The 14275-nt window shown below is 44.7% G+C and overlaps 1 protein-coding gene across 2 annotated transcripts in view; it reads right to left on the reverse strand.

The window, feature by feature from the left end:
• Positions 1-1503: 1503 nt before the first annotated feature.
• brinp2 (bone morphogenetic protein/retinoic acid inducible neural-specific 2) overlaps positions 1504-14275 on the reverse strand; it is a 244119-nt gene continuing 231347 nt past the window's right edge. For both annotated transcript variants that reach the window (XM_075483744.1, XM_075483745.1), the window contains 2 exons: positions 4430-4736; positions 1504-3945 (listed from right to left, as the gene is read on the reverse strand). In XM_075483744.1, the coding sequence (XP_075339859.1) occupies positions 3124-3945; positions 4430-4736 (1129 nt within the window). In that variant the 3' untranslated portion in view covers positions 1504-3123. The remainder of the gene's footprint in view (positions 3946-4429; positions 4737-14275) is intronic.

A 14275-nucleotide genomic window follows, 5' to 3' on the forward strand; every position in this document is an offset into this window, starting at 1 on the left:
ACTGCTGGATGTAAATGGAATTTTCAGACGTCTAAAGTGGGTATATATCTGATGACGTTTTACTCACTACATTTAAACACAAATATCTGAATGCTGTATTCGTAACATTTTCAAGAGTGGTCTTAATGTCTTATCTTAATGTATTTGATAGGAATTTTAAAAGTATTCTTTATTGCATTCTATCATTGTTATAGTATTGTTCCCCTTGTTTTGGGGTTCCCAGTGTACTACAGCAAGTTAAGGAAAAGACATTAGGTGAAACATCACTCAATAAAATAAAAAATAAAATGAAACTAGATGAAAACAGCAGCAAGAAACAGTTTGACAATGATGAGGACAAGGGAGTCTGTTTGTGTTCATTCATGGGAGCAGCAAGCTCGTTGAACAAGCTTGTCTGGTTGTTGATAACAACACACAGAGAATGGCTGGTATTATTCAAAATGACCAGCAGTATGTTCAGCACACTCTTTTCTGTCACTGTGACCAGAGAGTCCAGCTTCATGCCAACCACAGAGCTGCCATGCCTGATCAGCTTGTCCAGCATGGATGACTCCCCCTTTGATGTGTTACCCCATCCCCAGCACACCACAGCATAAAACAATACCCTGGCTGTCACCAACCAATAAAACATCAACAAGAGTTTCCTGCAGATGTTAAAAGATCACAGCCTCCTCAGGAAGTACAGTCTGCTTTGGCCCTTTCCGGAGAGGTGGTCAGTGTTGTTGGACGAGTCAAGCTTGCCACCTAACACTAATCTGAGGTACATGTATATGCCCACCACCTCAACTTCAACCCCCTCCATCAGGACTGATTGGGGGCACGGTCTATACTGTACCTCCCAAAGTTCATGACCATCTCTTTAGTTTTTGATGTGTTGAGCTGCAGGTGGTTGGTTTGGTATCACATACAAAGTCCCTAAAGGGACTCCTGTACTCCTCCTCCACGCCATCCCTAATACACCCCACGATGGTCACGTCATCAGCAAATTTCTGAATGTGGCACGACTGAGTTACAGCAGGAGTCAGAAGTGTATAGGGTGAAGAGAAGGGCCAGCACAGTCTCAGTGCTTGGACTGTAAGTACAAAAACTAAACGACCTAAAAAAGACTTTTTGAAACCATTTTCAAATCTAAACTTGGAATAGAACTAGGTTAGAATCCGGCCCCACTGTTCATTCGCTCAACAAGTTAAGTCACCTGTTTGCTGTTGTAAGAGCTTAATATCAAATCTCAGTGAGATATTTTTATAGATTTTAAGAAAAATACTTCTTTATCAAATGAGTGAAGCTGTTACACCGAGTACTGAATAAAGTGTGTCGCTTGATTGATCAAGACTTCTATGTCAGTAAGGATATCTCACAGTATATCCTAAAATGAAAACACGAAGACATTATAGAGTGGAAGTGAGGGGCTGACTATGAAAATACTCCCGACCAACCTAGCATGGCAGAAAAAAAATAAGGGTTGCAAACATTCTTTTGGAAATAAAGAAAAAAGGCTCTCAAGTTGATAAACCACTTTGTTTTTACTGAAGCAAGCTGAGCACAGAACAGCTGGAAATGACATACAAGATTTACTGACTTCCAGTGAGAAGTTAGTTAAGCAAATGTAAAATCATCAATCAAGTATCATCAAGGTACAGCTTTCAAGAGGACCATCACTGCCCTGGATAAACCTTGCAACCTTGTAAATGCCTTGGTAAAAAGCAGCTAAACGTTCACCCATATAATGAAAAGCAAATTATTAATAAATAAAAAGCAAACAAAACGAAGCAAACAAAACATTTAACTGACCTGAGACAAAACCAAACTATCGAAAAGCGCTTTAAAGTCATGACAAAATCAAACTAGATCTATCAATTACTGAAATTTTGTATCGCTGGAGATTTTTGCAGAACAATTACATTGTGCAAGTACAGGTGAGCACTGTAAATGGTGACTCAAAAAGTTTCACAACACCAAATCAAAATAAGTAAGTGCCGAAAGTGTGACTGGCATTTGCATGGAGAAGCTACATTACTACATACTCTGGAGAATGTGTCTGCTGTTCTGTCTTAGTAGAAATATTGAAATATAAAAAGCAATACAACCTTCGCTGAGAAACCAAACACAGAAACGAAATGTGCTTCTTATCTTAACATTGACTTTCCATATAAGGCATGAGTTTGTTCTGCTATAAACATTTTTTTTGGCCTTTGCACTTAGTTATCTAGAAAGCGATGTGCACTTGTCCACAACCTGGGGTTAGATGGAGCGTTATTTACAGCGCTACGTCCGACAGACCTCGTTGCCACGTCAGACGTTTTCTTTATCATTTTTAGGTCAAAAGTGAAAGAAAGTTGACATATTGTTTGCAAAATTTTGCCACTCGGTTTTCCAATGAGTTTTCCTTCTTTTGGCATGGACACACCACCATGAAAAAAACATCACTAACAGGTTTCTCATCTGCAGATGTTAAGAATAGATACTTACAAGTTTTCAGATTCCAGATAAAATTGAAGGTGAGGATTAAAAAGAAATACTCAAAGACGGTAACATGATTCAGAATTATCAAATTTTTAAAATGTTAAGCATGACATAACTCATTCACCACATATATATTTCCACCCCTACCCCGAACCCAACTGTTCTGTATCCAAAGAAAATAGGGTTAGAAAAGGGGGTGTCCTCTTCTTTAAACTAATTTTAAAGACTACTTAAGAGTTCCTCTTAACATATCAAAATCTCTTTCACCATTGCAAGGCAGAGGTCTTGCAAAGATAGGTAGTCTTAATGACACAGTCTCTGTAGTTTCAAATCACAAAAATTTGTCAGTGTAAGACAGCCTCGTCCAGTCATAGTTTGCCAAAAGCACGGCAGTAATAGCAAAACAACACCTCCGGGCAAGTACAGTACAGCATCCGAATGAGTCCAAGTATCAACTGCTCTCCCAACAGTCTATGATATAATGCTGTTTTGTGAAACGTAAATTTGTGGGAGCTTCGGCACTCGGCCTTCAAAATTGGTTGATCTGTTAATCCATATTATTTCAGTCCAAGAGGCCAACTAAGTGGGGTTGTCCCTGAAGCAGCAACTCCGCCACTATGTGTAATGTGACTCTTGAACCTGGCTAGTTTGCTAAGATAGCTAGCTGCACAGCTGGGCCAGCTCAGGTTCAGGAAAAGCATTAGGAAGTTTGGAGTTGAAGATCTGCAGAGAGTCCTTGATCCGTGCCACCTCTCCGGCTGACATCTTGAGGCGGTGTCGTAGCAGACAGGAAAACAGGTCAAGTGGCTGTGGTGCTGGTGGAGACAGCCGGTTAATCCTGTCTCTCATCTCCAGTAACATCAGAAAAGCAGCATCCTGTGTACCCTGTGTGTAGGGGTAGTCCAGTTGAAGAATCAGATCCTTGATGCCTTCAGGGTCAAAGTGCATGCTATATCCGAATACTTTAAGTGTGTTGATCTTCATATAGCCCAGGTTAGAAGTCTGGTCATCCAAGTCCAATGGCTCATAGAAGAGAGTTTCATTCACCATTGGATCGTCTGTGACTATTCGGCTCCGTAGGTAGATGTGCACCGTTTCAAAGAAGGACTTCCACTTGCTGCCCAGAGCCAGAGTCCAGTTGTAACACTGTGCAGTGGCAATGGTGTCCATTCTAGTTCTCTCCCAATCAGGGAAGTCAGGCTGGTTCACCGGCATGAACCAGCTCTCTGAGTGACTACCCCCAAAAGGATTCACGTAAATTGCAGGCACGGGTTCCAGTGATGAATTTCTTGTTGAGCATATCTGGAAAGAAATGCCCATCAGCATGTGGATGAGGTTGGATTTATTTTTGTTACTCTTGAGTGTCAGTAGCATCCTCTTCCTCCAGGCAGGATTGAACCAACTTCCCAAGCGGACGTCGTTGCTGATGTAGATGGCGTGGACTTCTATTCGGCTGTCCAGTCGCTGAAGCAAGTATTTCACCTGAGAAGAGATAATCCAACAGTGAAATCACAATCAGTGCGAATGATAACATACCCATCAAACATACTGGTTCTCAAACATTTCTATTATGGAATTTTAGTGGGATATTTGAGAATAGATTAAAAAAAAAGTTTTATCTTTATAAGTATATATTAATTATAGGATAATAATAATCAATATCAGAATGGAATTTAGCGTGAATATCTATTTTCAAACACCTGCCTTGGTCTGAAGTGTATCTTCTCACCCTGTAGACAGTAAAATTAATTCTGAGCAAGCTCTGCCTTTTAGTTTACTTTTTTGTCCCTAACACTACAAGGCTTTGTTTGACAAATCATTCTCTTCAAGAGTCATGTACACACCCAGTGTCTGATTCCAGACAGAAAGAGACTAGTAAAGATATGTTATGTGATCGGAATCAGAGATTCTGTGTCTAATGTGGTCCACAGATATTTGAGAATCAGTTGAGTATATATCTGAGAACCTCAGCATCTGGCATGTCCAGGTCAAAGGTCAGATAATGGTCCAGGGATGCGGCAATGCTCGGGCGGCAGGAACCAAGATGGAGGAGGTTGCCATGATGACAGGCTCCACAACGGGTGGCGTTGTCACTGGCACAGAGGGAGCAGGACATAGGAGAGGTGCCTACGATGCAGGGGATGACTCCCTGGCAGGTGGGCTGCTCCCCAGGGCAGCTGCAGCTCTTCACCTCCTCAGAGAAGAAGCCCAGTACTCCGTGCTCATTGCAGTAGAGCAAAGACTGAGCCCTGCTCAGCCAAAACCCAACAGGCCTGCAGAGGGAGAGGAGAAAACACCCAACTGAAGATGCACGTACAGCTCAGCATTTTTAACAACACATCATTTCTTCACTTTTTCACCCCTGTCCACATTAAGTATCACTGATGTGTGTGTGGTCAGAAGCCTCGCCTGTGGGACAGCACCCAACACTATTGTCAGTCCCGTCATCTTTTGCTGATAAAGACACAAACATACCGAAGCTTTTACTCCTTACACTCTGACAGCTTGCTGGTGGGCGTTCAGTGGTTTACTACATGACTTTGCTGTGCTCACAAACTTATCACTATCAGAATCTGCATGTTTACACTTCGTGGTCCTTGTTTTTAGTGAAAAAAAAGGCAATCTGATCCGTTCATCCACTAGTGCTGTTTTTATGTCCGAGTGGACTGTAGACTGAAAAGTAAGTTTGTGAAAAACTGTGATTGAACCTAGACTGCCAAATTTATTTATTTTTTATACCATGGACTGAGTGATTGTATCTGAAGGCACCGGTACTCAGCGCTATCCACTTGTAATCGAATCATTTAGCATGCATGTTAGCACTGGTCTAAGCAGCATTAAAGCTGCCGTCGGCAGGTTTTCAAAATTCCGAGTCTAAAGTCGGAAAATTCGAACTGATACAACTTTCAGGTCCCTCCCCCAACCTCTACCAAGCTCCAAACCGCCCCCCCCCCCCCAAACCCCTCCCCCTCTGTGGACGAGGTTGTGCACGTGAGTTCACACCAGTGTGCGCGCACACAAGCTGGGGGCAGACTCACGCTCAGCATGGAAGACGTGGTTGGTGACTGTTCTGCTCAGATAATAGATCAATAATAAACCTAACGTGATTGGTTAAAAACAGCCAGGAGCGCTCGATTTTTGCAAGCACGATTACAGGCTTTAGAGGGAGCTACAGAATTCGGGATTTTTCCTAAACAGCCTATTTAATATTCTACTTCCAGAATCCCATGACAGTTCAAACTAATATGACTAAAAAAAAGTTGCAGACGGCAGCTTTAAAGATATTTTTTCTAACAAATATATCTCTGTCATCGTCATCTTTAAGAATAAGTGTGAGCGTTTCCCTCTATCTCCTTAGCATAACTCTGAACAAATTATTTCACCATTAGTTGTTCCTCTGTTCTAGAAATTGTCTTTTTTTTTTAAGAGTGTGCACTTGACCATGTAGCACTAGATAATCATGTTGCACCATTTCATTTCATTCTTCATGATATACCAAGAGGAACATCTCAACATTTTCCCACAATTTGAACTGTTTTTTTTAATGCAGTCAAAATCTTAAATGTGTCCTTGAGCTCCTGAAGACTCATTAAATATTTACTATAGACTTGAAGAAGCTTAACTGTAAAGCCCCACCCTGTATCCTTTTTACCATCTCAAGCATTGTTGGAGCTATCAAAGACAGAAGTATAATGATCCCACTTTGACACTGTGTGAGATTTATACAGACATGAATGCTGAACGCCATTTTAGAGTCTATAATTCCCTCTGCTTCTTGTACACAAGCGTTGAGTATTTTACTTTATATTTTACTTTTGTGAAGTGATGGAGGAGCAAACAAACACCTTTAATGAGTTTTGCTCAGCTGACAAGGAACCCTTCAGAGAGTGTTGCCCTTTGGCACTGGTACACTATAGAATAACAAGCATACGTACCACTTATATGCTTTCCAAAAATATCTTTCAGTTAAAGATCAAGGGATGCTACAATGTCTGTCAGTAACTTCTGAGACTGACCTCCCTTAACAAATGTGCAGTTCACTCTTCACATTGGAGAACCACAAATGAATGGAAGCCATAGGACAGAATGCATGCAGTCTGGAACAGTTGTGTGTGATGTCAGAGCCTGGCAACAGAGACATTAATGAGCACCCTTTTACACCACCACAGGTGTGAGCCTTTTCACTACACCTTCACCAAACTGATTGGTTTCAGTATGACTTCTTGAGTTCTCAAAAGTATATACCTTTGTCTGCCCTTGTGCTTTCTCTACCACGACACCTTTCAGTGCACAGAATCCAAATTTCTCATTGAACTGTTGAAATCAATGTATGAATGAGCTGGCAACAAAATCACAGACGAGAACCAAAGGGAAAATGTTTGCTGATTTTCTTTTTTTTGTTATGTTTCACTGACCATTTATAGTGAGTCTGCTGCAAGTAAACACACTCTCTCACAAACGGTTCACGGCATGTGTTCATGTTTATTTTTTTTTTCTCGAGAACCCACAAGGCAGAAAGTATTACATGTTTTGATCTCACTGTGTGGTAAGATTCATTAATGGTACAGAATAATGGCCAAATGCTGCACATAGCTGAACTATAGAGTGCTGCGCCACCACAGCTAAAGGTTAGTGATAGGTCACTTACACTACTTTGCAACTGCAGTTTTTGAGAACTCCTCTCCAACTGCTCATCATAGATGTTTCAGACAAAATTTGTGCCACGGTGCCTGACCTTTGTTTTATAGCCTGTGTCTGAGGTAGGGATGGGCATTTTCAGTGATTTTCAAAGTCGACTAAACAAGCCAGTTGAAGCTGATTAGTTGCGACATCATCATTAAACTAAAATTAATCACCAAAGCAGTTACTTGTTCCTGATGTGTGCTGTCACACAAGCGTTTAGCTACAATGAAACCAGTCATTTTTCGTTGTCTTTTCGTCTGGTCTTGTTGCTCCTTTTTTGTGACGGTTTAGCAAGTGAAACCTCGTTGCGCTGGTAAAACCGTGGTTAGCTATCCTTCATGATGTGCTTTCTACTGCCATGCTAATCGCTTGGTTGCCGACATCTGCGCCGGTCTGTTGCTTCCACTATGTGCAAACTCCGGCAGAAACAGCGCCGTACACAGTAGTTCCGCGTCTTTGCGAAGTGAAACATAAAGCCTGATTTATGCTTCAGGCGCAAAGCCTCTGACGCTCGGACGCAGAGCCTCTGCGAGCGTCAAAATCTTGACCACTCCCCCACGCAGAGGCTCTGCGCGCGTCGTCGTGCACCTCAGAAAAATCCTGACTACACGTCGGACGGACGCAGACCACCAACGGAAGTGCGCAGACAAAAGCGGCTGTGATTGGTCCTCGGTGTGCCTTTCCGGTTGTCTGTGTGGCTTCCACCTTTGCATTTTCGCCAATTCCAAAAAAAAAGCTGTTCTTCTTCGATGTCGAGCAACTCCAAATCCATATCTTGCATCCACTTTTTCTTTTTTGTAAAAACAAACACTTCCGCCAGCGCCGCCGAAGTTCTCGTCACCGCCCACCGAAATTCTCGCGAGGGGAAACTGCTGTGCGTCCCGAGAAATTCCAGACCGAGGTTGCAGAACCATAACATGAAAAGTGGTTCGCGACCAGAGCAAAGCAACACGTCAAGACGATAGACGCAGAAGTATAATCCGCCCTTAAGCCTCCCCCTGCCCCAAACAAAAATCAGTCGACTATGTGCACCGTTCCGGCGATTCGAACAGTCGGTCTGAACGGTCGCACGTCCCGAGTCTGAATGCGTCTTCAAAGTGCAATTCTGTGAAAAAGTTTCCCCTATCGAAGCAAAGTATTCGTCCAACTCATTACCCTCCAAACAATTTTCTTATTAAACTGCATCACAGTGGAGCAATGTTACACCCTGGATAAACTGAAAATGATTTCACTCTTAACCAGAGGTTTTGTAGAAACAGAATTTAGATTTTTTATCACAGGTTTTTCACTAACTGAGTTCTCATAGCAATCAGTTAGATTATGCTTTAATTTCATAGCCAACTTCATGCATTCATGCTGCTTCTTCCTTGGGTCAAAACCAGCCAGACTGCTGTGCTCAGGAATTGTGCCAGAGCCGTGACGCTAGCGTTCTTCGCTAGGTGTTATACACTGAAATCTGAAAATATTAGTAAATGTTGGAATTGGGCCAAGATCTGAAATGACTGAAATTGAACAATGTTATTCATTCAAATAATGCAGCAGATAAATAGGTCTTTAACCTTGAGGTCAAAAACACATCTGAGAATTTGAATACGTAACAAGAAGCCAGTTTGAAGAGTAAAAAGGTAAAATCGATTGCCCTTTTCTATTTTTCAAGAGACCGGATTGCGTTTTTCTAAAACGATCTTGAAAATTAAAATTTGAAAGCTCACAGAGAAACGCTCCCATGCAGGAGACACATGTAACCCAGAACACACCACAGTTAAAGTAGGTAAGAGGCCACATGGGAGCTGCAACAATTTGTACAGGAGGAGGCTACAGTCTGCCTTACTTAGTACTGATTTCTCTTTAGATATGATTTAACACATCACATTAACAACGTTTAACTTCTCACAGCTTACAAATGCCAGGCTCACACATTCAGTGCTATGTCCTTGCACTCTTTTCTATCGTATCACCATAAAAGCTAAACATTGAAAAGTCACTTAAAAAAATTCCGCTTTATCTTGAGGAATTCAAAAAAATGGCATTGCCAGGGCAGTATAAGCAGTGCCATTAGAAGAAAACCAGGGCTACAGAAATGGGAAATTTTCAGACACAAAATACGACTTATGTAACATTGAGTCATACAAGTGATTATATTCAGCTTCCATAAACATCCAGACCACACTAGTTTTTGCAACTTTAGTCTGCCAAATGTGATTGCTGTGGAAAAACACGTGAACAGGAGGGTGAGTGTAAGCAGATTGTGACAACACCATTTTCACTTTAACATTTTTTCTTTGAACCTTGAGAATAATCTCTAATATTATCTCTAATGTGATGTGACATTTGTGATCAAGGTCAAGGAAAAGAGCTTTAGAATAGTTTTTTTTCAAAACATCTCTGGCTCCAATAAACTCCCATTCCCATTCAAAAAATGCCAACTTTTCACATAAAAGGCTATGTCAAAGAATAAAATGCAGCTCTTTATGATCTTCTGAGCTATATTCCTTTCCTCTGATTAGTTTACTCGCTGCAAACTAAACAAACTAGTAGTTCTTCCTGCATTGAATTTCATTAATGGGTTATTTGCCTTTTTTGCCCACATGAATTCAGTTTGACTAATCTTTTTTGTCACTTTTCACTCAGGAGATTATACTCTTATGTTTTTTACAGGATATATATACAAGGCAATTATTTAATATATACTTACTTAATAATATATAATATATACATACATACATACATACATACAGACACACATATATATAAAATGAAGACCACACAGGCTTTTCTTTACAGGTGCTCTTCGGCTACAGTTTTTTAGCATTTTTAGCCCTGGATTCACTGAAACAAATAAGACAGATGGAGACAGTGTTCAGGAGAGGCTCTTTCTTTGTTGCATTTTATAAAAACATGACCTCCACTGACAAGTCCTCATTTGTAAATTAACCATTAAATGTGAAATTAATTTCCTTGAATTATTGTTATTTTCGGTATTTAGGAGTATAATCCAAGACCACAAGTGGAGAGGATACACTGGATCCAGAAAAGGTCAAAGCTAGATACCAAACCAGGCGACTTTTTTAGCATAGTGTATAAAATAAACTTGAGTTTGTCGCTGTTTGATGCAGCTTAAATGTGAGATGAATATTACTGAATAGTACTTCATGCATAGGTTTTGCTTCATGTGATATTTGCTTTTTTACTTTTTTTTTTTTTTTGCTTTTTTACTAGCATGAACCCAGTTTTGACAAATCTTAATGATTTTTCATTAAGAAGATTCAATTGTTCAATGTATTTTAAAGCCTTTTTATATCCACCTTCTTTTTAATAACAGTAAAAAAATATGTGACTCTTGTGGTAGAAGAGTTGACGTCAACTAATTGGTGTGGGCAAATCAATTGGCAACAAAAGGACATTTTAGAACTAAATTATGCCACACACATATCGTATTACACATGTCGTTTGAGATAAGCTTGTCTGGCAATGTGAGATTCTCGTTGTCTTATAGTGAGACAAATGCCATCAACGAAAACCTTACTTTGCTCTAGGTAGCATGAGAGAGATGCATCACCCAATAGTCCTTCTTGCTGTTATGGAGAAGCGAGAAAATATTAGCTTATCTTTTATCAAGTGAGGTTTCTTTGACTGTGTGCCTCTTGTTGACGTCAAAGATAGAATGAAAACAGTGTTGTGTCAAATACGTAATTTGACGACTTTCTAGTTGGTATCAGTTCTGAGATTTGCTCGATTTAATGGCATTTCGTCACAGCAAAGCAAGATTTGTCCTCTTTTCTCCAGAAAGTGACAATAGACATGATTATGCATGCTTTTTATTGTCTAAACATACAAAAAAATATCCTACTTCTGTCTTCAGATAGTTGAAAACGCTGCAGCAAGGCTCTTGGATTCAGACCCGCAGGTCATCAAACCAGTTCTATTTCATCCTTACTGACCGCCAGAGGCGGTGCTTTAAAGCACTGAATGATACATCTCGCGCATGCGCAGGTCGAGTGTTTATACCAACAAAGTCACTCGTGACCCTCTGCTGACCCCGGAGAGCCTATATCTTCCGGCAACATCAGCAGATCGGTTCCTTTCATCTTCTCGCTCGCAGGTATTACTGCGTCTGCATACGAGACGAATTTCTAAAACCATATTACTGCTTCATTGTTCGCTGCTTGTGGTCTCGCGACGTTCCGTCGAAGCCGCGAGTAGCTCGCCCTTCAGAGACCGCAACGAACTCCGCCGAGAGGTCTGTAACCTTGTTTTTTCCTCGGCTGATGAAGTGTACTGCCAGCTGTTACAAGCGCCGGTCTAGGCAGCGTGCTCGCTCCTTCTCCCGGTGCTGTGCCGCCGCATGTGAGTAACAGTTTGTTTATAGTTACGTTGTTGGTGAAGGCTATGTGTTTGCTAGCCCTCTCCCGGCATCTGTAACCTGCCTATGTTAAGCGGCCAACTCGGTTGTGCCGGTTTTTTTGAGACTTCTTTTGTTGCTGCTATTGTTCTGCCCCTCTCCTGGTGACGGCGGCGTGTGCGCCCCCCGCTCCCAGCACAGGCGGCCTATAGTGGTTGTCGGTGAAGGCACCGTTTGCGGCTCCCTCTCCCGGCATCCACCTATAGACAAGCGAATAAATAATTGCCCCTCTCCTGGTGAAGGCGGCGTGTGCGCCCCCCGCTCCCAGCACAGGTGGCCTGTAGTTGATTGTAGGTGAAGGCACCGTTTGCGGCTCCCTCTCCCAGCATTCTTCTATAGCAAAGTACAAAAAAAAAAAATTATATATATATATATATATATATATATATATTGTGTATATATATATATAGAGCTGGTGGTCCTACCATGGATGACAACCACTCCTGCTCGGCCTGTATGGCTCCTCTACAGCTTGAGGATGGCCATGATCTGTGTCCTTCGTGCCTTGGCCTCGGACATCTTAGGCAGAGTCTTTCAGACGAGTCCTGCATGAACTGTGGTATCTTGCCTCATGCCGTCAGAGCTGCTAGGTTGGCTGAGGTAGAGCGCCTGTTGGGCCCTCCCTTGTCTCCCCAGTTGACCCCTGACCAGCGGCTGGCCCAGGTCCGGTCTAGCCGACCCCGGCGTCGGCCTGCTGGGACTGCAGGCTCCACCTCCGGGAAGAGGGCTAAGGGGTCCGGGCTTACTTCCAGAGTGGATCAGCTGAAAGCGGAGCTTGACAGCATGAAGTCCCTCCTCCTGGCCCTCCAACCGGGGGCTGGGGCAACCCAGTCAGGTGCCCTTGTTCCTCCGACGGCCTCCTCCGGGACGGAGGAGGATGCGTTTTCCATAGCAGCTTCGGCTACTATGTTTCAGGACTACGCGTCGGGCGTGCTCCTGGGAGACGAAGCCTCCCGTCCCTCTGCAGCGGGCTCCCTTTCTTCAGCCCGTAGCTCTGCGGGTGGTGTCGAGGACTGCTCTATGGGAGCCGCCATTCGTACGGCTCTAGCCAGGCTGCAGCTGGACGTGCCGCAGGCTCAGCCAGCTTCGGCCAGTGCCTTTTTCAGGCACTCCTCACCCCCCGCTGAATTAACTGTGCCTCCATCAGAAGAGTATCTGAGGGAATTGCAGACATTCTGGAGGGACCCTAGGGCCCCTACCCGTCCGACAGCTGATGCTCGGACCCTGGCAGCCATGCAGGACGCATCCAAGTTCGGCCTGGACCGCATGCCAGCGGTTGAGCCCACTATAGCCGCCCTGATCGTCTCACCCGATGAGGCTCTGAGACAGGAGGCGAGGTGTCCTCGCCCCCAGTGCCGGGTTACGGATGATTTGCTGTCGAGGGCCTATGAGGCGACGGCACGCATGGCTCGCATGGGTAATTCCATGTCCCACCTGCTGCTCGCCCTGTCATCATCCCTGCAGGAGACTGAGCTGGACACTTCTGTCCACAGTGTTACTGACGTAGGCCCCAGCACTCACGCCCACAGCCTGCTCAGAGGCAGGCGCAGACCTTTCGGGCGCCTGAGCGACTGCCCCCCGGGCAACCTCAGGTCTCACGTACTGCCCGTCGTGCCCCTGGAGCCTTTAGAGGTCGGGGGGCCCGGCGCTGAGGCCACGGGGCCGACCGTCGGGTTTTTTTCCCAGCAGCAGCTCAGCTACTGGGCTGCTTCCACCAGGGACCCGTGGGTTCTTTCCACCTTGACCCACGGGTACAAACTTCAGTTCCGACGTCGGCCCCCGACCCATGGCCGAGTCAGGATGACTATCATCCGCGACCCGGCGAAAGCCCGAGCCCTCGCCCAGGGGCTGTTCGTCCTCCTGGGCAAGGGTGCCATCAAACCGGTAGATCCCCTGTTGCACCCCGGGGGATTCTACTCGACTTACTTTCTGGTAGCAAAGAAAGATGGCGGATTCCGACCTATCCTCGAGGTTCCATATGTTGACCACTGCAGAGGTTCTGCGTGCGGTCTCCAGAGGGGAGTGGTTTACCTCAATAGACCTGGAGGATGCCTACTTTCACGTTCCTGTGGCGCCACACCATCGGCAGTTTCTGCGATTCGCCTTTCAGGGGCGTCATTTCCAGTTCAGGGTGCTCCCGTTTGGTCTCTCCCTCTCCCCACGGGTGTTCACCAGGTGTGTGACGGCAGCCCTCTCGCACCTACAGTCGCGGGGCATGAAGATCTTGCCGTATCTGGACGACTGGCTCGTCTGTGCGCCGTCCCAGTCTCAGGTGGCCCTCGACACTACGTGTCTTCTTTCCCATGTGGCCCGTTTGGGCCTCAGGGTGAATTTTACAAAGAGTGGCCTGGCCCCATCACAGAGCACGATTTTTCTTGGGGTGACCCTCGATGCGGTCACCATGACGGCCTGCCCGTCGCCACGGCGGGTGGATGACATCCTCCGCCGCCTCCTCCCGTTTCGGGAAGGCAGGCGGTTCCACTACGTGGAGTTCTTACGCGTCCTGGGGACACTGACAGCTGCGGCTGCCGTGGTCCCTTTAGGATTGCTGTCGCTGCGTCCCCTCCAGAGGTGGTTGCACAGCTTTCACCTGGATGCCAGGAGACACCGGCACAGGAGGCTCGCGGTGTCCCACCGTTGCCTTCTTGCCCTGGCCCCGTGGAGGAAGCGTTCGTTTCTCCTCCAGGGCATGCCCATGGGCTCCATTGCATCCCGTCGGGAGACAGT

This window comes from Odontesthes bonariensis, chromosome 14 (genome assembly GCF_027942865.1).
Source record: "Odontesthes bonariensis isolate fOdoBon6 chromosome 14, fOdoBon6.hap1, whole genome shotgun sequence".
NCBI lineage: Eukaryota > Metazoa > Chordata > Actinopteri > Atheriniformes > Atherinopsidae > Odontesthes > Odontesthes bonariensis.